Source organism: Ovis aries, chromosome 13, assembly GCF_016772045.2.
Source record: "Ovis aries strain OAR_USU_Benz2616 breed Rambouillet chromosome 13, ARS-UI_Ramb_v3.0, whole genome shotgun sequence".
Lineage (NCBI taxonomy): Eukaryota > Metazoa > Chordata > Mammalia > Artiodactyla > Bovidae > Ovis > Ovis aries.
The window spans coordinates 77,206,347-77,230,148 of NC_056066.1; the positions used below are offsets into that span (position 1 = coordinate 77,206,347).

Below are 23,802 nucleotides of genomic sequence, written 5' to 3' on the forward strand. Positions count from 1 at the left end.
TATTTCTTTTCAGTGACGTTAAAAGTTTTAGCCAGGAACAGGTAGAACTGGTGGAGGGGGTCTTTTAGCTAGAGTGCGCTGAAATGAACACTCGTGTCCTCCCTGTTGGATTGTAAATGGTACTAGCTTTCTGGAGTTTGACACTTCAGTGAGAAAGCCATAATATTTGTGTTTCCTGACTCAAGGATATAGTTAGCAACATTTGTTGTGTGTGTTTTACATAATAGATGTGCACGAATTACCAAGACCTTTTATGTATATTTTCTCATTTGATACATATTAGATAGGTATTAGGCCTAATTACAGATAAGGAGATGGGGGCTCTGAAATAACTTAACTCAGAGTCATGCTCATTGTGAGCAAGAGTCTGGGTTGTATCTAGATCTGTCTGGCTTCCAAAACCCTTACTCACAGCATACCATTCTGTACTGGTAATATAGTTCTAGAATCTCAAACTCAGAAAACTAGAAGTGTGTGCACAAAGATTTGTAGATAAACTTGTTTATTGCAGTTAGAAAGACAAATAGTTACAAACAACCTAAAGGCCAGGTTGCAGGAAATTATTTAATGAACACATATGAAGGCATTTAATTATCTTAATGTTTAATAGTTACATATATACACAGAGGAGAATAGAAGGATCTAGTCCAAAATATTAGCATTGGACTTTGCAGTAGTGTTATTGTGGACAGTTTAAAAATAAATACTTTAAAGTATTTTTCAAAAATCTTAAATGAGTGCACACTACTATTTAAAAGCCAAATTTTGGAGAAGATATATAAATATTGAGTTGGCCAAAAGGTTCAGCATAGTACAAGGCTTTTCCACTAAGGTTTACGATACACTAAAGCCGTCTTCCTAAATTCTTGCCCAAGGCCACTATTGAACTCTGCAGCACCCATGCAAATGATGCTTCTGCTCTGAGGATTCTGTTCTCTTCCCTGATCCTAATCTCAAAATTGTTCTACAGTTTAAACTTTCAGGTAAGTTTTGTTTTATTTCTTGGTTTTGGTTCTTGTTCTTTGATGTCAAATGTAAAGTTTTTCACTTGATAAAGACTTCTTTGCTAGTGCTGATTTCACCCCCCGCCCAAAGAATAAGTATTAGTTGTTTTGTTTCTGATTCCCCCCACTTTTTATCTACAAATTGTGTTCTATTTTATAGTAGTTCCTAGACATGCTAGTGGGTGGATGTATCACAGAGAAAAGTAGCATTCTCTTAGTCTGGTAAGTTAGGGAAACCCCGCATCCTAAATGATTATTGGGGTGTCATCCTATATTCTATTTTATTGAAGACACAGCACATCCCAGGCCTTCCTCTTGTTCATTTAAGTGGGTGTTGACGCTGGGGGGAACCATGTTTTGATTAGAGGCCTCTGGCTAGGTAATACCAAAAAAAGCTTATAGCTTTTAATGGAAGCTTATCTGGGAGACAAAACAGTGAAGAAGCAGGCTTGGGAAAGTGTAAGAACTGGAGCCTCTGTGTCTCGCAGGAAACATAGCTACAGTCTTACAGTAGGAAATGCCTGGTCACTCTGTGGCTGGTGAGGTAGTGGCTCGAGTCATTGTTTCTGTTCTTGAGTCATTACTTTAAATAAGAGCTGGGGCTTCAGGACAAGATGGAAGTCTTACTGGTACAGATTCCTATACTGAGATTTAAGAGGAAGGATGTGGCCTTTTCGTTAACTTTAGCCAGAGCCAAGTACCAGGCTTAATCCTCCCAACAGTACTCCCTCACAGTGGTAGGGACAGCATTCCTAAAAGGAATAGATAGAATGAATAGGAGACAAATAGCCCAAGGTGGCATACCTTCATCCGTGTCCAGCTGGACAGCAGTTTGAGAAATTCTTAAAGGATATCACTAGGTGTTTTTTTTTTTTTTTTTAACACCTTTGAATTTTACTTCTTAGAAGTCAGGTAGAATGAGGTGCTTAATAATTTGTTAGTCACGTAAGCCTAAGTAGGAAGGAGGCATAATCTTTACCCTTGGGGGATTATTCCTCATTAAGAGGGCAGTTCTGTGCCATAGGAAATCAGTAACTGTATCAGCCAGTAAGCCTGACTTGGTTGTCATCTTAAAAAAAAATTGTAGTAATTCAGAAAGGAAAAGAGATGTATTGGTAAGCACTGTGTTGTGTAAGGAAAGTCTTTAGCCTTCAGTTCAGTTCAGTCGCTCAGTCCCGTCCGACTCTTTGTGACCCCATGAATCGCAGCACGCCAGGCCTCCCTGTCCATCACCAACTCCCGGAGTTCACTCAGACTCACATCCATTGAGTCCGTGATGCCATCCAGCCATCTCACCCTCTGTCGTCCCCTTCTCCTCCTGCCCCCGATCCCTCCCAGCATCAGAGTCTTTTCCAGTGAGTTAGCTCTTCGCATGAGGTGGCCAAAGTACTGGAGTTTCAGCTTTAGCATCATTCCTTCCAAAGAAATCCCAGGGCTGATCTCCTTCAGAATGGACTGGCTGGATCTCCTTGCAGTCCAAGGGACTCTCAAGAGTTTTCTCCAACACCACAGTTCAAAAGCATCAATTCTTCATCACTCAGCTTTCTTCACAGTCCAACTCTCACATCCATACATGACCACTGGAAAAACCACAGCCTTGACTAGACGGACCTTAGTCGGCAAAGTAATGTCTCTGCTTTTGAATATACTGTCTAGGTTGGTCATAACTTTCCTTCCAAGGAGTAAGCGTCTTTTAATTTCATGGCTGCAGTCACCATCTGCAGTGATTTTGGAGCCCAAAAAAATAAAGTCTGACACTGCTTCCACTGTTTCCCCATCTATTTCCCATGAAGTGATGGGACCAGACGCCTTGATCTTCGTTTTCTGAATGTTGAGCTTTAAGCCAACTTTTTCACTCTCCTCTTTCACTTTCATGAAGAAGCTTTTAGTTCCTCTTCACTTTCTGCCATAAGGGTGGTATCATCTTCATATCTGAGGTTACTGATATTTCTCCCAGCAATCTTGATTCCAGCTTGTGTTTCTTCCACTCCAGTGTTTCTCATGATGTACTCTGCATATAAGTTAAATAAACAGGGTGACAATATACAGCCTTGACGTACTCCTTTTCCTATTTGGAACCAATCTGTTGTTCCATGTCCAGTTCGACCTTAAAGGAATAAGTAGTTTTACATTGGGACAGGAAACAGGCGGCATCATTTGTGATTGAAAGCTTACGGAGACAGTCAAAATGGTTTACTCAGCTGCCAGACCCAGCTGGAGCAGCAAACTCTTGCCAAAGCAGATATTGGTTGATATAGCTGAGAAATGTGGAGTCTGTAGGCACGTGGAAAACATTTGCCATCGTGGGGAAAACTTATTGAAATACAATGATTATTTCAACCCAAAGTCTCAAGTCACCATTTACTCTTTAGGATCTCCCTGAATTTTTTGAAGATAATATGGAAACTTGGATGAACAATTTTCATACCCTCTTAACATTAGATAATAAGCTTCTACAAACTGATGTAAGTACTATTTATTTCCTAAGTAGGCTTTTTTAAACTAAGAGTTATTTGAAATACAATATTAAATGTCAGTTGTATCTCAGTATTTTTAAATGTTAAAAGAATTATTTGAGTACCTGTGAGAATATTGGAGGGAGGATAGTTAATTAATCTTCAGAAAAATGTAAGTTATTTGAGAACATTTAGCATTGTGGTTCCTTATAATTTATTTACTCTTGCATTGTTAATAGATAAAAATTCTAAGAATGCAAGTAAAATTTGATTATATGGGGTGTCCCACATTTGATTATTTATAATATGCAGAACTACTCTTGTAATACTGACTTAAGTCACGATTTATAGGTAAGGCCATTTTATTACATTATTGAAAGTAAGTCTTCAAGAATATTCACATTATGAGCATTTTATGAAATAGAAAATCACTTGTCATTGAAGATACTAAGAAAACTTAAACCTTTGTAATAACAGCCTCTCTTGAAAAAGTCATCTACAGTATGGGAAAGAGAGTACTTGAAAGTTTGTAATAGGTGTAAGTTTCTGATCTGGGTTTTGTAATAAGTGCTTTTCAACATAATAACGCTTCTGTGTTACTCATTTGCTTGTTTATTACTATATTTATGATTTACCTCTTTCTCAAGAAACAAAAAAAATGTAAAAGGTGATATAGTAAGAATACTTCAACACCAGATAAAAGTTACAGTTGGTGATGCAAATCTGTTTGGGGAGTGGTGTACAGAGGGAGAATATTACTGTGGGTATACAGCACGTTTTACCTGAGATTTGCAGAGGATGCAACCAAGAAAAGGGTTCCTAAAAAATAATTCCTTCAGTCCACTAGGGAGAAACCACTCCCTCAGAAAACAAGCTTGTCTTTACACTTAAGTCTAAAGGAAGTTTCTCACATAGGACTCTTAAGGGAATTGTTTGCCTGTTTAACTGTGTGTCATCTGTGTGTAGCATCCCTGATACTTATGCTTTGAGGAGCTGTACTTTTTATCTCTTTTCAGTTTCAGTTCTTTGGCACACAATATAGCTCAGAAAGTATTTGTGGATTGCTGCTATATATCTTAAGGATTATTCTGTTAGTCACTGTCATGGTTGTGAGTGGGGCTGGCAGACTTTTCCTATAAAGGTCCAGGTATTTTGGACTATGTGCTCAGCTCTGCAGTTGTAGTTGAAAGCAGCCATGGGCAATACTATAAGTTGTATAAATGAAAACAAAGAATGAGTGTAGCTGGGTTTTAATAAAACTGTACTTCAGAAATTAGGCAGCAGATTGACCCCTGCTTTAGTTGGTGGTTTAACATTTTACAGTAAACGTGAAAGTATTAGTCACTCAGTCACGTCCGACTCTCTGCGACCCCATGGACTGTAGCCCGCCTGGCTCCTGTGTCTGTGGGATTCTCCAGGCAAGAACGCTGGAGGGGGTGGCCATGCCCTCCGCCTTTACAGGGCTTCCCTGATGGCTCAGACGGTAGAGCGTCTGCCTGCAATGCGGGAGACCCAGGTTTGATCCCTGGGTCGGGAAGATCCCCTGGAGAAAGAAATGGGAACCCACTCCAGTATTCTTGCCTGGAAAATTCCATGGACTGAGGAGACTGGTAGGCTGCAGTCCATGGGGTCACAAAGAGACGGACACGACTGAGCGACTTCACTTTCAGGTGGCACAGTAGTAAAGAACCTGCCTGCCAATATAGGAGACCTGGGTTTGATCCCAGGGTCAGGAAGATGATCCCCTGGAGTAGGAAATGAAAACCCGTTCCATTACTCTTGCCTGGGAAATCCCCTGGACAGAGGAGCAAACTACTATTTGTGAGAATGTTATAGTATTAACTTATGGGGAAGAGAACACATTTTAATACATTTGAAAATGAGAACCTTTTGAGAGATAGCAAGACTATGTTAGAAATGGGAGTGTGATATTATTGATGTTTATTACTCAGATTTTTTAAGGAATATATTATTTTCAGTTTAATACATAAATATTTTGTAATTCAGTAACCAGAAGAAAGGGCTTTATTTAACTTGAAAACTTTTGATAACTGTTCTCATTGATGAATAAATAAGCATTTTCATATTTTATTTACTTGAAAGACCAGGTGAACAAATTTGCAATGGCATAGATGTGTTTACAGCACTTTGAATTTATGATTTTTGAAGAGTTTGGCTGCTCTCCATGTTTATGGTAGCATTGAAGTTGTATGTTTGAGTTTTCTGTTTTCTCTTATGTGAGGATGAAGAGGAAGCAGGCTTACTGGAGCTCTTAAAATCCCAGATTTGTGATAATGCTGCACTTTACGCACAAAAATACGATGAAGAGTTTCAGCGATACCTGCCTCGTTTTGTCACAGCCATCTGGAATTTACTAGTTACAACAGGTCAAGAGGTTAAATATGACTTGGTAAGATGATGGTGGAGACAGTTAAGGCATCCCTTCCCTCCCCGATGAAGTAAATGGCTCAGTTTGCTCTTAAATATGTTCATTTTTGTGTTTTATTCCAGTTGGTAAGTAATGCAATTCAGTTTCTGGCTTCAGTTTGTGAGAGACCTCACTATAAGAATCTCTTTGAGGACCAGAACACGCTGACAAGTATCTGTGAAAAGGTTATTGTGCCTAACATGGAATTTAGAGGTAATTGTGGAAAGCTTTTTCAGGAGATTAATTGAAAGCTCATTTTTAAAAAGAATATGTTAGTGTGAATGTAAGAAGTCTTCTCTGTGCTGCTTTTTGTAACAGATTCAGTCTATGTTCTATTGGATCTAGTATTTAACCGAGGCCAAAGCTGGTTTTGTGTAGCTGGCTTGAAACTAGAAGTGATTGATAGCTTTTAAACACAGAACTGAAGCCCACCTAGTTCGTGCTTTAAAATAGTCCTCAGAGTCTGTTTGTACAGAATGTCTTTCTTATGAGTAGGAAGAGCAGTCATTAGATCATTCAGTCTGGAACAGAATGAGGAAATAAAAGTGTAACATGGGGTTCTATTTCCTTTCCTTTTCATAAAACCGTATTTAAAGGACAGATCTTTATCTGATACTGTCCTACTTGTTTCAGTGTTGAAGTGACTTTTCTGAAATAATGGTGATGGTAGTGGTTAGGTGGTTGTTTAATGTCTTTACTTGTCAGAATAAAGAGCTGGCCTCCCTGTATTGATCTCCAGCACTTGTGAAAGTTGGTGATAAAGTGCGGTTCCGTGGACGCTCACATTAAAACAGTGAGCCTGTCTCACAGTTGTGTAAATTACCTGTTACCTAAGCTTTCAGGGTAGCATTTACTGCTCTAAGAACGATTAATAAGAATATGTGAAATAATCATTGGTTGGGAAAGAACACTTTGCTGTAAAACACGGTGGTTCCATGTGCTCTTCTGCATACCCAACTAAAGCTAGAATGACTTGCCGTGTCTTATAAGAGGTGACCTGAATGTCATCTTGCTTTTGCAGCTGCTGATGAAGAAGCCTTTGAAGATAATTCTGAGGAGTACATAAGAAGAGATCTGGAAGGATCTGGTATGTTGATTTTTATCTGTTGGTCTCTTAGGAACCAGTGTTGAACTTGCTCTTTTTTGATAGATACGGGGAAGTAAGGGAGTCAGGGTAAGTGTCATTTCAGCTGTCTTTTTCTGGAGAACTGTTTTCCTTCTTTAACTTGAGCGTGGTAAAAAGCAGCCCTTATATGAGCTATATCGAAGTATCAGATGTTAAATCATTTGTCTTCTCTTTGTTTATATACTTACTCGTATTTATCATACTATGATCTTTTAGTTTCATTATCATTTTTTGTTTGTGGGGAGAGAATTTTTTTCATTGTTTTTTGTTGCTTATAGCTATTAGATGGCAATTTGTTTTCTTAAAAACTTGACCAGTTGGTTGGTGGTTGCTTCTTTCTCCCATGATGTATTTCCCTTTGATTTTGTAGATATTGATACTAGACGCAGGGCTGCTTGTGATCTAGTTCGAGGATTATGCAAGTTTTTTGAGGGACCCGTGACAGGAATCTTCTCTGGTTATGTTAATTCCATGCTGCAGGAATATGCCAAAAATCCATCTGTCAACTGGAAACACAAAGACGCAGCCATTTACCTGGTGACATCTTTGGCATCGAAAGCCCAAACACAGAAGGTGACTCTCTTCAGTCTATTTTTGTTTCCAAAACATAGTTGTCCTTTAGCGCAGAAGTCAAAAAGAAGGGATGTATTTCTGGTTATGTAGCCTGCTCTGGTAGGTAATGTTCTGATTAGAATTCATAGTCTCCAGAAATGACTTTACATTGATGTATTACTTACACATTTCTCATAGACCCCAGTGTAGATGGTGCACTTGTTTCTTTAGGTGAGACTCAGTACAGGAGACTTGCTAAGCTTACATTTAGCTGTTCTTTAATTTAGGGAAGTTTCTCTATTATCTGTTAAACCAGTCTTATTTTATATGTAAGCAGTTTATGTTTTGAAGTATTTATCTCCATCTTTAACCTGGTTTTCTAAAGCTGCCTACATTTCCATTGTGGTGGATTTATACAGGCAGTTCATGTTACTGTTACAAATTTGTTTTTTAGCATGGGATTACACAAGCAAATGAGCTTGTAAACCTGACTGAATTCTTCGTGAATCACATTCTCCCTGATTTAAAATCAGCTAATGGTGAGTTTTGTGAAATGTTTTTAATACAACTTACAGTGTACCTGTAATTCTTATGTGCACTGGTATTTTAAACTACCAAATGAATGCTGTCTTGGCTCTGTATCATTCATGATACTGAAAACAGTGGCTCCTATCCTTGCAGTTACTTCTGTTGGATAAAATTTCACACAGTTGCCTTTGATCTTGCCCAGGTGAAATTAACTTTCCCTAAAGAAAATGTTGCTTATATAGAAGGAAAATAGGAACAAGTGAGACTGAATTGTCACTCAGCTTTGTTATCCTAATAATTTCACACTAGAAGTCATACTTTGGTTTTTATTTTCCTTCTCATTTAAAAAAAAAAAGAACTCTTGGGAATTTCCTGGTGGTCAAGTGGTTGGTACTCTGTGCTTCAGTGCTGAGGTCCTGGGTTCAATACCTGGTCAGGGAATTAAGAGCTCACAACATGGCCAAAAATAAAATTAAACTTAAAAAAAAATGAACTCATAAAAATGGAAGTAAGTTTAAAACACTTGAGACTAATAGATGCTCAGGATACTTTCATATGTTTATGAAAGTATGTTAAGACAGACAGACAGATGTAAAGTTGTGGAGACTTACAGTCACTGCACAGCGGGCATAACATAGAGGACTCCCTCGTCACTGTCACTTCAAGAGCTTTGACAACCACCCGATATTCTGTCCCTTTCACTAGTCAGCGTGCTTCCCACTGCTCGTGTAAGCTCAACTGGAGAGGCTTGCTCCTGATTCAGAATAGCTTCAGTTCTGGGAAGAGATGCTGTCATTATTTCCCGTGGCCCAAATAATTTTTGTTGAATTATATAAGTAATATGTGTTCCTTTGTAGTGAAAATTAAAGGTAAAGGTGAAAAAAATAGAATTATTCATAAACTTACCAGAATTAATAGTTGTGTGGTAGATCATTATATAACTAACTAAGCTTTAATTACTTGACATTTGCTTACCAGAACCATGTTTTTAAAATCTGATAATATTGTGACTGATTTGAGAGTAACAGTTAAATAACTGTGACTTTTTATTTCTTTCAATAGTAAATGAATTTCCTGTTCTTAAAGCTGATGGCATCAAATACATTATGATTTTTAGAAATCAAGTAAGTAGCTTTTCATTTATATGTTACATGCCACTTATTCTCTTAAGAGCTCTATTCTATAACAGCTTCTCTTCCCTTCTACTGTGCAGCCATATTTGATATCCACATCTAACAAAATTAACAATATCTCCTTGTGATTAATTTTTCTCCGTTTCTCAAAAATACTGTTTACACATTGCTTACGGTTGATACGTCTCATGCCCCTTAGTCTACAACAGAGGGTCCTTCGTCCCCTTTCCTATGCAACCCCCCCCCCCTTTTTTTTTTTGAGAAACCTGTCATTTATCTTGTAGAGTTGCTCATTCTACCTTTGGCTGATTGCATCCTCGGTGGTATAATTTACCCTTGTTTCTCTGTTCCCTGTATTTCTAATGTGAGGTTAAGAGTGATGATCACATTTTTTAAGATATGGGTAATCTTAATATAGAATTCACCATTTTTAAATGTATACTTGTGTGGTTTTTAATATGTTTATTCTTTTGCACAACCAACATTACTGCCTCATAGATTAATTACCAATTTGAATGGGGAAAACGGGATACATGTTTGTGTGTCCCCTCCCCACCTTTTAAGTAACAAAGACTACAAAATCTATTTAGAAAACCCTAGGAACAATTTGCCCCTGCTCAATGTTATCCAACTTTCTTATCTTAAATTCCAGCCAAGCCATTAGGAGGCTAAAGGCAAATCACACAAAATTGCTGATCTTCTTTGTTCTCTAAGTGTTAGTCGCTCAGTCATGCCCACCTCTTTGCGACCCCATGAACTGCAGCTCACCAGGTTCCTCTGTCCATGAGATTTTCCAGGCAATGATACTGGAGTGGGTTGCCATTTCCTTCCCCATGTTTTTCCCCTTTATAAGTTCAGAGTGGTGAGTTTGGTGCCTCACCAGCCTCCAGAAGACAAGTGGAATTTATTTGTTGGCTCTCTGGTGTCATCTTTGGCCAGTAGGGGCCCCATTATGTAGGGTTTCGTTTCTTGGATAATTGCTTTATAGTATTGTGTTGGTTTTTGCTGTACATCAACGTAAATCACCCATAGGTATACATATGTCCCTTCCTGTGTCTTCTTGACACAAATTTAGTAACTTTTTAGCAGCTTCTTTTCTTTCGTATATGACAATATTTCAGGTTCATCTTGTATATTTCCTGTCCCAGACCTGAGTTTCCTGCCCTTAAAGGTGGGAAATGTTATTTAGAGACCATAATCTAGATGCTGGGGAAACTGATTCTAGGCTTTTTCATGAAGAGAGCTGGGAAATAAGTAAAACCGATATTATCACCAAAGGAATACTGCTGAGTGCCATTTGATTTCTTTGTGTATCTTATATCCTTAGCATATTATCCTATTGGATGGATAGTCAAGAAATAACTGTTTAAAACAACTTGGAATTATTCTGCATTTTTGCCACTAACTTGATAAATAATTAGCTTCCTACTTTGTGGGGTTTTGTTTTTTGGCGGAAGGCCTGAGAAAGGTTACTGTCCATGCCTCCAGAGTCAGGCGAGGTACATTCAGAAAGGTCTAGCTTTCCTCCCTGTTCCTTCTCTCTTCCTGAAGGTAACTGTTTTTCACTGAATTTTGGTTTATGTTTCCATTACTTAATTTTGAAAATATAACCTAAAATTGTCCTATATCTGTTTCTATATTTCCCGCTCTCCTACACAGAAGAGAGTATGCTGAACACCATTTTTCTCCATTTTTTCTTTTTTGGCTGCACCACATGGCTTGTGGGATCTTAGATATTCTCAACTTTTAGAAGTTTTTAGTGAAGAGTAGTATGCTTATGTTTATGCCTCCCCGCTCCACTTTGTTTTTTAAAGAAGAGAAAGTGAGGCACAAAGAGCTTGAGTGGTTTTTCTAAGAAACTTCCTAGTGGGAAGTACAGTTCCTAAGAGCAGGTAAATCAGGCTGCTACTCCATGAGTTTTTTTCACCCTAAGGTCATAGTTTCATGCTCAGAGCTAGAGAGTTGGTTGGAAAAGTGAATGTGAGTTGAACCATTGTGTGGAGGAAGAAGTTTTGATTTCTCACCCGTATCATATCATCTCATCTCCATTATAATAGTTGCTAGAAATTAGAATCAGATTCTAACTAATCTCTAAAATTAGGTTCTAACTTTTTAGAGCCAGCAAAGCACTCTCTTCCAGTTGGCTTTTACTCAGAGATGGTCAGTGAGTTATGGCGTATGTGTTGTTGTGTTTTTCAGGTACCAAAAGAGCATCTGCTAGTCTCTATTCCCCTCTTAATCAGTCATCTTCAGGCTGAAAGCATTGTTGTTCATACTTACGCAGCACATGCTCTTGAGAGACTGTTTACTATGAGAGGGCCTAACAGCGCCACTCTGTAAGTATTTGATGTGTATGTTTTTTCATCTTGGGCTGTAGACCATCGGTACTGGTTAGAGATAGCTCAGTGTAGTCGTAATTTCATCAGAAGTTAGAAAAGTAAATGCGAGTATGTCATTTATACTGTGTCTCATTCGGAAAGGGTTTGAGACTGCACGCCAGAGGAGCTATGTTATGACAGTGAAGGTAAGTGGAGGAGATTGGAGCAGAGGAGAAGAACTGGGTGTGAGGCTAATAAAGAGAGGTCTGTTCTAGGATCCTGTATAGTAAAGAAAGTCAGGAATTTTATGTGGAATCCTCTAGCAGCCAAGGCAAAGAGAGAAATGTGGTAAGTTAAAATGTCCATGATGTCGATGAGATGAAAAGTAAAATGGTTATTCAGAAGGCATCTCAGAAGTAGGCCTTGGTTGAGGGAATACTGGGTAGTAGCCCTTTGACCTGGCTGTTCTTGTCATCTTACTTAGTGCTGAGACAAGAGACAGCTGAGTGAAAGTAGTTCTCTGGGGTTCAAGGTAGTGGCTCTTGAGGCCTATTCCAAGGATAAAAAGAAGGGGGGGTGGATGGTCTGCATGCCTTTCAGGCCTTTCTTCAACAGTGTTATTTCTTGAAAACTGAGATGGAAAGCATTCTGGGTTCTTTTCTTCAAGGACTTAAGTCCAGATACGCTCAGTGGCTAGTTAAGGGTTAAAAGGTTATCCTTTGAGGTGAGTTAAGACAGTACTGTCTTCAGGCTCAGAATTTATGCAGAAAAGAGTTCTGAACTTCCTCCGCCTCCTGGAAAGCTAGATGATTGAGGGCCCAAGTTCCGTTCTCAACAGGAACTAGTTGACAGGTGTAAACTAGTTATGACCTCAGCAGTTTAGACAGTGTTGGGTTTGCCTGGTTTGGGGTTTGTTTAATCGTGTTTGGTCTCAGACATGGCTTCTGAGGAACTTAACGTGAGCATATGTAAAAGAAATCTTTTCCTAAGCTGTGTACCAATTGTCTGTGGTGGGAGATGGCTCGCTTTATGCCAAGAGGTGTGATTTAGTAGTTGCCAAGGGTATTCCAGAGTGACACTCAAGAGTTGGTGGTGACTGAAAGCTCTTTTTTCATCTATAGCTTTACAGCTGCAGAAATCGCACCGTTTGTTGAGATTCTGCTAACAAACCTTTTCAAAGCTCTCACACTTCCTGGCTCTTCAGAAAATGAATATATTATGAAAGGTAGGCCATTTCCCTGGTATACAGACTCTTTAAGTATCTAATTTCGTAGACTGCAGGGGTGGTCAACACTGAGTTGTAGTTCAGGTTATATTGAGAATTTGATAGGTTTAGATATTTTTAAATGAAAAATACTATTAACAATGTTTGAAGAGAAAGTTTTACCCTAACTTGATACGGAACTCCTCTTATTAAAGAAAAGGTATCAAGCTCCTTTTTTCTTTTCCTTGACTGACATTCTCGAGGGCAGAGATGAGCTGGGACTACATTTATTGACAGCATGCTCTGCTAGGTCTGGGTGTGAAACCTGGGTGTGTCTTATGGACCCCACACAGATCTGCCTTCATAGACACCACTGCCGAGGAAGTAGGAGCTAGCTGTAGGCATCAGTTCTGGGACATTCCAAGGGTCCAGCACAGTTTATATGACACATAGGAAATGCTTTGGAGAAGGAAATGGCAACCCATTCCAGGATTCTTGGCCCAGGGAATCCCGTGGACAGAGGAGCCTGGTGGGCTACTGCCCCTAGGGTCGCACAGAGTTAGACAGGACTGAAGCAACTGAGCAGCAGCAGCAGCAGGAAATGCTTGTCAAAGAAACTGTTCCCAGTGCCTCTGGCTTGGCCGGTCAGAACCCTTAGGTGGATGCATGGGTGGGTGTGCATGTGTTTCTGTTTGTAAGTGTGTATCTAGGTGTATTTGTGTTTTCAGCACTGTATTTCTCCCTACAGTGATGTGTAACTACTGTTGTTTAATGGCCATTTTTTGAGGCAGCCGACTGGTCCGTGGTCTTCATTGCTGTGTTGCTAGGGTGTGCAGGAGCATGTATGTAGCATGTACCAGCTTCCCGGTAAAGACTGTTGCATGAGTGAACGCAGGGATTCTGTGGCAGCCCAGTGGAGGGACGCTGACCCATCCTGTAACCTCGGCTTTCTAGCAAGTGGTGTCTAAGCTGAGCTGCAGGATAGGGAGTGCTTAGCTACTTGGAGGGCGAGCCTTTGGCATCACAGCAAAGTTTAGGAGGAAAGAGGATAACTTTCTGTTCTGTGCACCTGGCATATCGTAGATGCTCTGCTTAGTAAATGTCTATTCCATTTGTGTAGAAACAGCCACCATATAGTTTTAGCCTAATAATGTATTTATCTCCGCTGCCCATTGTGTTTTGGGTGTCTGTTAATGAACAGTTAATTTCACAACATGGGCCCTCTATTGCTTGATGAGTATTTCTGGATTTTTCTCAGGCTCCTAGTCTCTTGTGGGAAGATGGGCAGGTGGCCTTATGTTTCAGCTTGTGGTGGGCTGTAATATTTCCAGTAGACTCTAGGCAAAACTCCCATGCCCCTGGTTGCTGATGGAGGAAACTCCCTTCCCCTGCTGATCTCTGTGTCCATCTCCTGCTTCACTCACCTCTGCTTTACCTGCCTCTTTAGTCACTTCATTATTTCTTACTGTTCCTTAAGCCTTCTGGAAATAACATAAATACATAAATTGTGTTGCCTGATTTTAAAAGGAAGGGAAATTTTAGATTATTTTTAAATGTAGAGAGCTATCTGAGGGTTGTTTCAGAGTCTTAATATTTTATTTTATGAATCAGAAGACTTTTTTCTCCCCCTAACAAGTGTTATTCTGAGGCTTAACTAAACTGTTTGTTTCTGCTCTTCTTGTATTTTACAGCTATCATGAGAAGCTTTTCCCTCCTACAGGAAGCCATAATCCCCTACATCCCTACTCTCATCACTCAGCTCACACAGAAGCTATTAGCTGTTAGTAAGGTAACAGAGCCAGTGTTGAAAGTGCGGTTGCTTTTTAACCTAAATGCTTCAAACTGTTTGAGCCTCAGAACTCCTTGGCAATCAGTCGGACAGGGAAAGATCTATGAATTCTTCCTGACCGGCAGTTAATACATGATTCTGAAAGTGTGGGGTGTGACATAGATTGGAGACATTGCAGCAGTCACCTTTAAGTGTAAGCTCAGAAACTTTAAAACGTTTTATTCTCACTTTAAAAAGTAACGTGTTCATTGAAGAGAATTGAGAAAGTACAAACAATCTGAAATAATCTTAGATGGAAGAAGTAGGCTTTGCCCCATATGGACGCAAAAGAGGCTATTCAGATTAATGTCCTTTTTTGTCTCTTCTTTCTGACTCATTTCCCCAAAAATAAAGTTCACTCCTTTGATGAAAAATTTTACAGATATTTTGATCCATATTTAAATATTAATACCAAGTTTTAGAAAAGAAAAATTGGTTTAAAGCCAATAAAATTCATGTGTTATTGTTAATTATTCTCTTAAAAGGAGATGAAGTCCTAGGAAGTATTAGGGAGACTTTGAGAATAGTGGTCATTTTTCCACTGAATCCCGGGTAAGCCTCTAGGGCCTACTTGGGTTTTGGGGAATTGAAAGAAAAGAGGAATAAGGTCTCTCCACTTTGACCTGGCCCTGTCACGCTCATCTTCAGCTCATCAACTTTATATGGTGCCCTTCAAAGGATTGTGGTTGAAAGAGAAAATTGAAAGCCGCTGGTCTGAGGGATTGCTACTGCAGGTGTAGGCATAGTGAGGCCTGCAGAAGTTGAGATTGGCCTGAGGCTCCACACGTCCGTCTCCTCTATCACTGTTACAGTGACGGCTCTGGGGAGCACTCAGGCGTGACAAAGCTCCTTATAAACACTGGGAGCTGAGGTTCATGCAGTCACCTTCCGGTGCCTCCGAAGTATTTTTCATAAGTAGACGTTTGCCCATTAAAAATAAAGTCCAAACCGGCATTAGTATTACTATTTCATTTTCTGAATTTTCAAGTCACTATAAAATTTGAACATCTAGGCTTTTTCGTATAATTGGTGTTTTTTTTCTTAATAGTGTTTTCAGTAAGGTTAAATGTGTTTTAGGTAGTGAATTAGATTATTAGACATAAGCTTTTTCTTTTTTAAATTTCAGAACCCAAGCAAACCTCACTTTAATCACTATATGTTTGAGGCAATATGTTTATCCATAAGAATAACTTGCAAATCTAACCCTGCTGCTGTTGTAAATTTTGAGGAGGCTTTGTTTCTGGTGTTTACTGAAATTTTACAAAATGATGTACAAGGTAAGTAAAGAAAGTTATTTTCTTTCTGGTTGATTAAAAATTGTTCAAGTGATTATAAAATGCAATTTCCCTAAGAGATATGTATCTTTTGTGTCAGAGCCATTAATTCTGAAGCTGAAAGCTCTGTTTTTACTTCTATCAACAGAATTTATTCCGTATGTCTTTCAAGTGATGTCTTTGCTTCTGGAAACACACAAAAATGACATCCCGTCATCCTACATGGCCTTATTTCCTCATCTCCTTCAGCCAGTGCTTTGGGAAAGAACAGGAAATATTCCTGCTCTAGTGAGGCTTCTCCAGGCATTCTTAGAACGAGGTTCAAATACAATAGCAAGTGCTGCAGCTGACAAAATTGTGAGTCAGATTTATTTTGATATAACTAATTTTTAAGATAACTGAGAAACTAGAGATGGCAGATTCTTTTTAATTTTCTAAAAATATCTTAAAATGAACTTACTATAAAGGGAATTGATTAGTAGAAAATGTTAACTTACATTTTATTGGAACTGGGTATCCTTTAGTTACTTATCTCTGCTAGAAACTTAACATTGCGGGCTTATTATTCGGGATTCCACCCCACCCCACCCCCGCCCCCGCCCCATACTTCAGAAGACAAACGGAGAAAATGCTATTTAGATGATTACAGTATGCACTCTTTTCCAAAATAGATCACCTGTTTTACTTTCAGAATAATTAATCCTTGCCTCTTTAATTATTATTTAATCTAATTTGTTGTAGCCTGGGTTACTAGGTGTCTTCCAGAAGCTGATTGCATCCAAAGCCAATGACCACCAAGGTTTTTATCTTCTAAATAGTATAATAGAGCACATGCCCCCGTGAGTATGAATGCAGCTTCATTGTACATTTAATTGAGGATTCTGTTCAGGACTCAGAAAAATGCTGGATTTATTTTGTTGCTGTTTTCTTCAATTCTTTAGTGAGTCAGTTGACCAATACAGAAAGCAAATCTTCATTCTTCTATTCCAAAGACTTCAGAATTCCAAAACAACAAAGTTTATCAAGAGTAAGTAAAGTCATTTGAGTTTTCCTACAGAAATTTTTTAATCATTTATAAATTTTATATATAAAATATTTTAAGATGCTTCTGTTCTCTAAACTAAGTCATTTTCAATATACTATGCTCCAAAAGTTAGTTTGTAAGTTTAAACATCAAAATATTTTTAATAGAAAAATCATAAAGAAATATAAATCAGAGAGAGACCATATGTAAACCTTTTGTCCCTGGTGGCTCAGATGGTGAAGAATCCACCTGCAAATGCAGGAGGTGTGGGTTCAACCCTGGATAAGGAAGATCCCCTGAAGAAGGAAATGGCAATCCACAGCAGTATTCTTGCCAGGGAAATCCATGGACAGAGGAGCCTGGTGGGCTACAGTCCATGGGGTTGCACAGAGTCAGACATGCCTGAGCAACTAATGCGAAGTTGTATTAAAAGGCCAGGAATGATGCCAAACTGTTTGACTGGATTGCTTATTTAATGCAGTCCTCTGTGTTGATACTCTGTATCTCCTTTTGACAGGTTTCTTAGTCTTCATTAATTTGTACTGTATAAAATACGGGGCGCTAGCACTGCAGGAAATATTTGATGGTATACAACCAAAGTAAGTCTGCTTTTATTATTTATCATCCTGTTTTTAAAAACGAAGCATCTGACCTCTCAGTCTCTGTTTCATAGATGACTGTATAGTTCTTGATGCAGTGATAGTATCTTTGTGGTTTCCAAAATATTCTTGCAGGGGGGCCGGTGGGCTGTAAAGAAGAAAATACCTGCAAACATTTTTCTAATTCCTAAAGGCCCCTGCCCCTACCCGCCGTGTTCTTTACAGCCAGGGCTCTACATTGTGTCAGATGTCTGGCATGTCTCCAGGGCCTCTCTCTGTTAAGGCCAACAGTGGTTTTTCAAGTGCGAATAGTTTGGATCAGTGAAATTTTGCTCTTGACTTAGTATATATGCATTAAGAATACAGTTAAGCAGCATTACCCATTTACTAGGAAAGGAAGGCAGTAATGATAGAAAATAACTTCTTAGAGAAAAACCTTACAGATATCTGTAGTAAATCAAAAATAATTCCTGATGGATTGAAATGTGAAAAGTGAATTAACCTAAGAAGTACCAGAAAATATGTTTTCTAGCTATAGGAAGTCATGAAGAAAGGAGCAGTTTGACTCGGTGCTCATGGCACCTAAATTAGCATGGTCTTTCCACAGAGCAAAAAATACTTGTCCGGAGATCAGAATGTCCACGTGCCTTGATATTTACCATTTCCACTTCAAAGAATTTAATAAGATAAATTCTTAATAACAGAAGTATAAACTTAAGAATTGTATACCATGCAGAATTACAGAAAACTTTAATTCCAGGATGTTTGCAACAACATTTAACATTCACATACTTAGAGGTATGTAAGCATAGAAAGTTGGAAAGTTTATAATCCAAAAATGTTAAAACTGGTTATTGCTGGATGGTGACGTGATCGTGATTCTCTTTTCTTATCTGTGCTCTGTTAGTTTTTTAAAGATCTCTTGAGTAATTAAAAAAACATGCAAGACCAAAAAATGGCCCTAGAGAATCCCCTTGAGCTTACGGTGCAGTGTTCACAAAGGATGGTGGCAGTTGGTCAGAGTAGCGGTTTGATTTTTTTAGGTCTCTTCCTTTCTGTTGACCAAAATTAGCAGCCTTTTTTTGTATTTTATTATATTCCTAAGGAGTCACTGAGTGTAAATAAGTTAGACTACTGTAATTAAATATTGAGTGAATTTATTTTGCTTTGAATAACAGAATGTTTGGAATGGTTTTGGAAAAAATCATTATTCCTGAAATTCAGAAAGTATCTGGAAATGTAGAGAAAAAGATTTGTGCTGTTGGGATAACCAAATTACTAACAGAATGTCCCCCGATGATGGACACAGAGTACACCAAACTGTGGTAAGTACTCCATTCTGAAGTTTGGGGAAATTACAGTTTCCTTCCCCTATGATGACAAAATTAACAAAGCTTATTCTCTTGGGGGCCAAGAGAATTGGGTTTTGACCTCAGCTGCCTCTGTAGCTACCATCAAATCCAAGACATGACTTGTGGATTCTTCTGGGCCTAGAAAGATTTTGTTTCCTGATTATTTTTATTTCTTTTGGCCATGCTTAGCAGCATGTAAGATCCTAGCTCCCCCAACCAGCGATCAAAATTGTGCCCCCTGCGGTGGAAGCACAGAGTTAACCACTGGACCACCAGGGAAGTTTGGGGGGGAAATTCATGGACCCCTTAGAGAGACTGCTGAGAGTCCCTGGTCAGGTGACCTCTAAGGCTTTCACACACTCACTCCATTAAATTGGCTTAAGTCTTTAAAAGGAGAAACTGATGAGGCAGAAGATCTTACATGCGTGCTTGATGTCTGACTCCATGACGACCTAGCTTTTCTTGACCTCTTGCCTCACCCTTACGGTTTCAGTCAGGCAGCCTCTTCCATCAAATGATCTGACAACTTGAAGCTTATTTCTTCTAACTTAAAACCATTGAATCTCAATTTGACTTCACACACATGGCCTTCTAACTAGCCTGGGTCACAACAGCCAGCACTGAGAGTTCTGGGCAAAGCACATCGGCATGCTGTGGCCCAAAGAATTGAAGAACGCTTTCCAGTTAGACAAAATCCCTGGTGTCCATCTTAATCGCAAGGATCCCTTCCTCCTCCTGAGACCACGAGTCTATAGTTTTATGTCTCTGAAGACATTGCTCCTTTATTAATAACTTAAATCTTCCAAGAGGTTACTTAAATCTTGTCATCTTCCAATCCAGGACTCCTTTATTACAGTCTCTGATTGGCCTATTCGAGTTACCCGAGGATGATACCATCCCTGATGAAGAACATTTTATTGATATAGAAGATACCCCAGGATACCAGACTGCCTTCTCACAGTTGGCATTTGCTGGGAAAAAGGAGCACGACCCTGTCGGTCAGATGGTGAACAACCCCAAAATCCACCTGGCACAGTCGCTGCACAAGCTGTCCACTGCCTGTCCAGGAAGGGTGCGTGTCTTTGTCACCTTGGACAACTCTAACCTCTGAATCGCTCTGCTCGGTTCACAGGCCCCCGTGGGGTGGCGCTGAGGGCAGCCACTCAGGCACCTGTCTTCCTTCCAGCACAGTCAGCCGCAGGCACTTGCAGTCAGGTCTCTAAGTGATAGGCTCTGTGTTTTCTTTATGATGATGTGCAGATGACTTCGGAGTAAAGACAAAGTGGAGGATAAATCCCTTGACTAGAAATGTATTTATTTCCCAGAATGAAATAACCCTTCCATTTTTAAAATGGAGGCATTAATGTTTTTAAGTGCAACCTATTCAGAAATAACAGACCATAGAGTAAATCTAATAATGGCTTTATATTGCATTAGCCAGAAACAATCTTACAAATTTTGTCAGAAAATCTATATTTTTGATTGTTTTATTGTGGAAAATTTAGAACATAACTTAGAAACTGTAATAAATACTCATTTATTACAGACCTTCACTAAGTAATTTGAGAGCAAGCCTTAGGCATCATGTATTTCACCATGAGTACTTCGTTAGGCATCAGTAACCAACGGACTTGGTTTAAGCAACCGTAACACCACCATCACACTGAACAGTAAAAGAGTGATTCCTGTGGGTCCACATTTCAGATCTGTCATCTGTTTCCCATCTGTAGGTGCCCTCCATGGTGAGCACCAGCCTCAACGCGGAAGCGCTCCAGTATCTCCAGGGATACCTTCAGGCGGCTAGTGTGACGCTGCTTTGAACTGCCTTTTTTGAATTGGCTTAGTCCAGAATGGTTTCTGAGGACATCATGTAGACATCTGAGCACAGCTGCATTAAAACAAAACGTGTTCTTTTTGAACTTGTCTATTAAATGTTGTTTTAAGCTGAACCTTGAGCAAATTAGTTTGTGTGATCATATAAGTGAGTGACTTTCAGTTTGCAGCTACAAAGACAAGTATTACTACTAGCTTAGCGTATGACATTGATCCGAGCATTTGCACTGTTTTGACGGACATTGACTGTGGAGACGTTTCCTCTGTTACTAAGTCCTTTTGTTTCGAGGCTGTTGCCATTTGTATTTCCCCTGTCCTGTGTTTTTGTCCGTTTCCTTAAGCTTTTACTGGAAATGTGAATAAGCAAAGAAATCACTTGTGTAACTTGCCAAGAAATGCACATTTCATAGTTTTAAATCTGTAATGAGCAATAAAAAGCCCTAAAATATGTATCTAAGAACATCTTAAGGACAGGTTTTTGGTGCTGATATTTTTATAATGAATTTTCTTTAAGTTTTCCCTCTCCTGGACTCCATAAAATCCTAATTTCTAAACAATTCAAATTCAGATTACCTAGTCTTTTTTTAATAAGGGAAAGGGAACCATCACTGCAGGTTTGCGGTTTGTGTGTGAGAACTCTCAGCCCAGTTCCTGGGTGGCAACGTGAACTGTGGGAAATGGTTTCCTCTGAGTTGGGAAGACATGCCCAGCCTGGCTTCACAGGCTGTTGGGGCTGCGCTAGGTGCTGCGGCTGTTTGCTGCTGTTCCAGTGGCTTTTCTGCAGATCAGAGGCTCCTTGGAACTTTTTGAACCCTGGCATCCATCTTGGCAAAGGCTGCCAGCCCGGCTCTTCCCTGGACCGAATCCAGGGTTCCGTGGCCTCTGTCTTTAGAGAATAAAGAATCAGACTATCGACGTGAGGAGGCAGTTTTTACAAAGGATGTGGGGACTGTCTGTTTAGTGCAGTGAGACCAGAATCTGATTCTGTACAGATTATGTGGGTTTTTTTCCCACCTGACTTGAATGCTTTATTTTCTTCACGTTGGTTTTGTTCTGTTGCTTGAGAGGTTTCCAGTTTAACCTAGTGTACTTGTACCTACCAACCTAATGATTGTTTTTGATTTGAATAGTAATGGAAGCATTAAATCATATTTACTGTGGCTTAAGTCGTCACTGGCAGATGAATATTGAGATAGCACTGAGATCTTTTTTAAACTATGAACATGACCTAATACAGGTGAAACGTCTGGAATGGCAGAGTTGGTGCTGCTTTGGCGCTTGGCGGAGCTCTGGTTCTGAGCTCGCTAAAGCTGCTGGGTAACAGCTGAGTGGGGGCAGGCAGGCACTGTTCTGGAGAACCCTGGTCTCAGCGTCCTCATCAGTCTTTTGAGTTCAAGTTCTGAATTTTTTCCTTCTTCGGTTAAAACGAATGAGAAACCATTTCACTTTGTAACTGCACCTCTTAAAATAGTTTCTGAACAGGAAGGCTGGTTACTTGCATTCTTTTACTCTAGCATAATTCATGAATATTTTGTTAAATTTTTTTTTTTAATGTTTAAAATTGAGATTTCCTACTGCGTCCAAGACAGTTTTTATATCTTATAGAGTTAAAAGACGGGAGGGGAGTTGCTGTGGTGTGTTTTCAAGATGTCTTAGTGGCCGTTCCTTGGTGGGGCCAGCTCTCTGTATGAAGGGCTGTCATACTTTGGGGCCTAGGCAGGGCCCTCTCTCAGGACGGTTCTAGACACGGGGGCCATTGCCGCTGCAGAGTTCTTCGTCAGTCTCTTGCTGGACCCACTGATTCTCCCTGCTGCTTGACTGTATCTTTCTCTTTTATAAATGTTTTCCTTGTAGCAAATACAGGAAAATATTTTAACAATTAAAAATCATTCACATTACCTTCAAGCATTTTTATTCTCTTTCTAAGCAAAGTTTAGATCATTCTGTAAAGAAAATTTTATATGCTTTTTAGAAAAACCTTTTACCATTTAAAACATTGACTTGGCAAATGTAATTTTCAGTGGCTATATAGTTTCATCATGTGGATATAGCAATACCAAGTTATACAATCATTGTTAGGTATGTAGAATTTTTATAAATCTTGCAGTAGACAACCTTTTAGGCCAGTCTTCCTCTCTTTTTCCTTAAGGTGGAATTACTGGGCCAGTTATCCCGTGGGAAAGGTTGTGCCAATTTCTGTCACATATCCCTACCCCCACTGGGCATTACTTCGTTATTTGTGGGGCACAATGAATCTGGCATTCAGTCAGAATATTAGCTGCATAAATATACATAATATTAGCTGTAAAAGTCTAATAATAAATAGGGCGTTTAGCTCAGCTGGTAAAGAATCTGCCTGCAGCGTGGGAGACCTGGGTTGGGAAGATGCCCTGGCGGGCATGACAACCCACCCCAGGATTCTTCCCTGCAGAATCCCATGGACAGAGGAGCCTGGTGGGCTACATCCACGGGGTCACAAAGAGTAACACGACTGAAGCCTCTTAGCACACGTGCAATCTGTTAATACGGGTGTGACTGCAAGGCAAACACCGGGAATGTTGTTGGCGGTCTCCCCAGTCTTGGATTGTGATCTTTTACTCCATTTCAGAAACCTGAGTGTTGGTGCTGCAGCGGAGTTGTTGATTATTCCTTGCTCTCTGCTCCTTGGTTCAGAAACATGACCTCCATGTGCGACAAGGCAAGATTCAGCTTTGGGTCCCCCCTGGCGCATTCTTGGTAGGAGTACTGGAATCCAGTGAAAGGAATGTACGAGGCAGTTTCCTGTGGATCCTCTCTGAGCTAAGAATGAGGTAACAGACGGACACGCTGCCCCTGAGCAGGCTGCCGCCCTCATCCAGCCACCCTTCTCGGGGGTTGCTGTGTGATATGAGACTTCTTTAAAAGTTAGAAAAGTCCACTTTCTCCCTCAAAGTGGATGATGTGAGAGCAAAATGTGATAACATGGGAGGAGGAGCAGAGCAGCCACTAGACAGGTCAGGGAAAAGCTGCCCAGACCTGAGGCGAAAGGGAGGACTGAAGAGGTGGGGAAGCAGTTGAGAGTCAACCTTTTGGAGTCTAGAGAGGGAAATGCTGCTCCAGGAAACTGGGTTTCTCAGGAGATGTCCCCTAAGGATCCTAAAGGG

At 39.8% G+C, this 23,802-nt stretch overlaps 1 protein-coding gene across 1 annotated transcript in view; it reads left to right on the forward strand.

Moving 5' to 3' along the window:
* The window catches only part of CSE1L (chromosome segregation 1 like), a 36,088-nt gene extending 14,972 nt beyond the window's left edge, over positions 1-21,116 (forward strand). The window contains exons 7-25 of the mRNA XM_027977302.3: positions 876-983; positions 3,377-3,469; positions 5,703-5,870; positions 5,972-6,101; positions 6,910-6,975; positions 7,385-7,587; positions 8,021-8,105; positions 9,157-9,218; positions 11,427-11,563; positions 12,667-12,770; positions 14,441-14,538; positions 15,704-15,854; positions 16,000-16,208; positions 16,593-16,690; positions 16,793-16,878; positions 17,393-17,474; positions 18,653-18,799; positions 19,667-19,898; positions 20,557-21,116. Coding sequence (XP_027833103.2) covers positions 876-983; positions 3,377-3,469; positions 5,703-5,870; positions 5,972-6,101; positions 6,910-6,975; positions 7,385-7,587; positions 8,021-8,105; positions 9,157-9,218; positions 11,427-11,563; positions 12,667-12,770; positions 14,441-14,538; positions 15,704-15,854; positions 16,000-16,208; positions 16,593-16,690; positions 16,793-16,878; positions 17,393-17,474; positions 18,653-18,799; positions 19,667-19,898; positions 20,557-20,646 — 2,349 coding nt within the window. The 3' untranslated portion in view covers positions 20,647-21,116. The remainder of the gene's footprint in view (positions 1-875; positions 984-3,376; positions 3,470-5,702; positions 5,871-5,971; positions 6,102-6,909; positions 6,976-7,384; positions 7,588-8,020; positions 8,106-9,156; positions 9,219-11,426; positions 11,564-12,666; positions 12,771-14,440; positions 14,539-15,703; positions 15,855-15,999; positions 16,209-16,592; positions 16,691-16,792; positions 16,879-17,392; positions 17,475-18,652; positions 18,800-19,666; positions 19,899-20,556) is intronic.
* Positions 21,117-23,802: the final 2,686 nt, after the last annotated feature.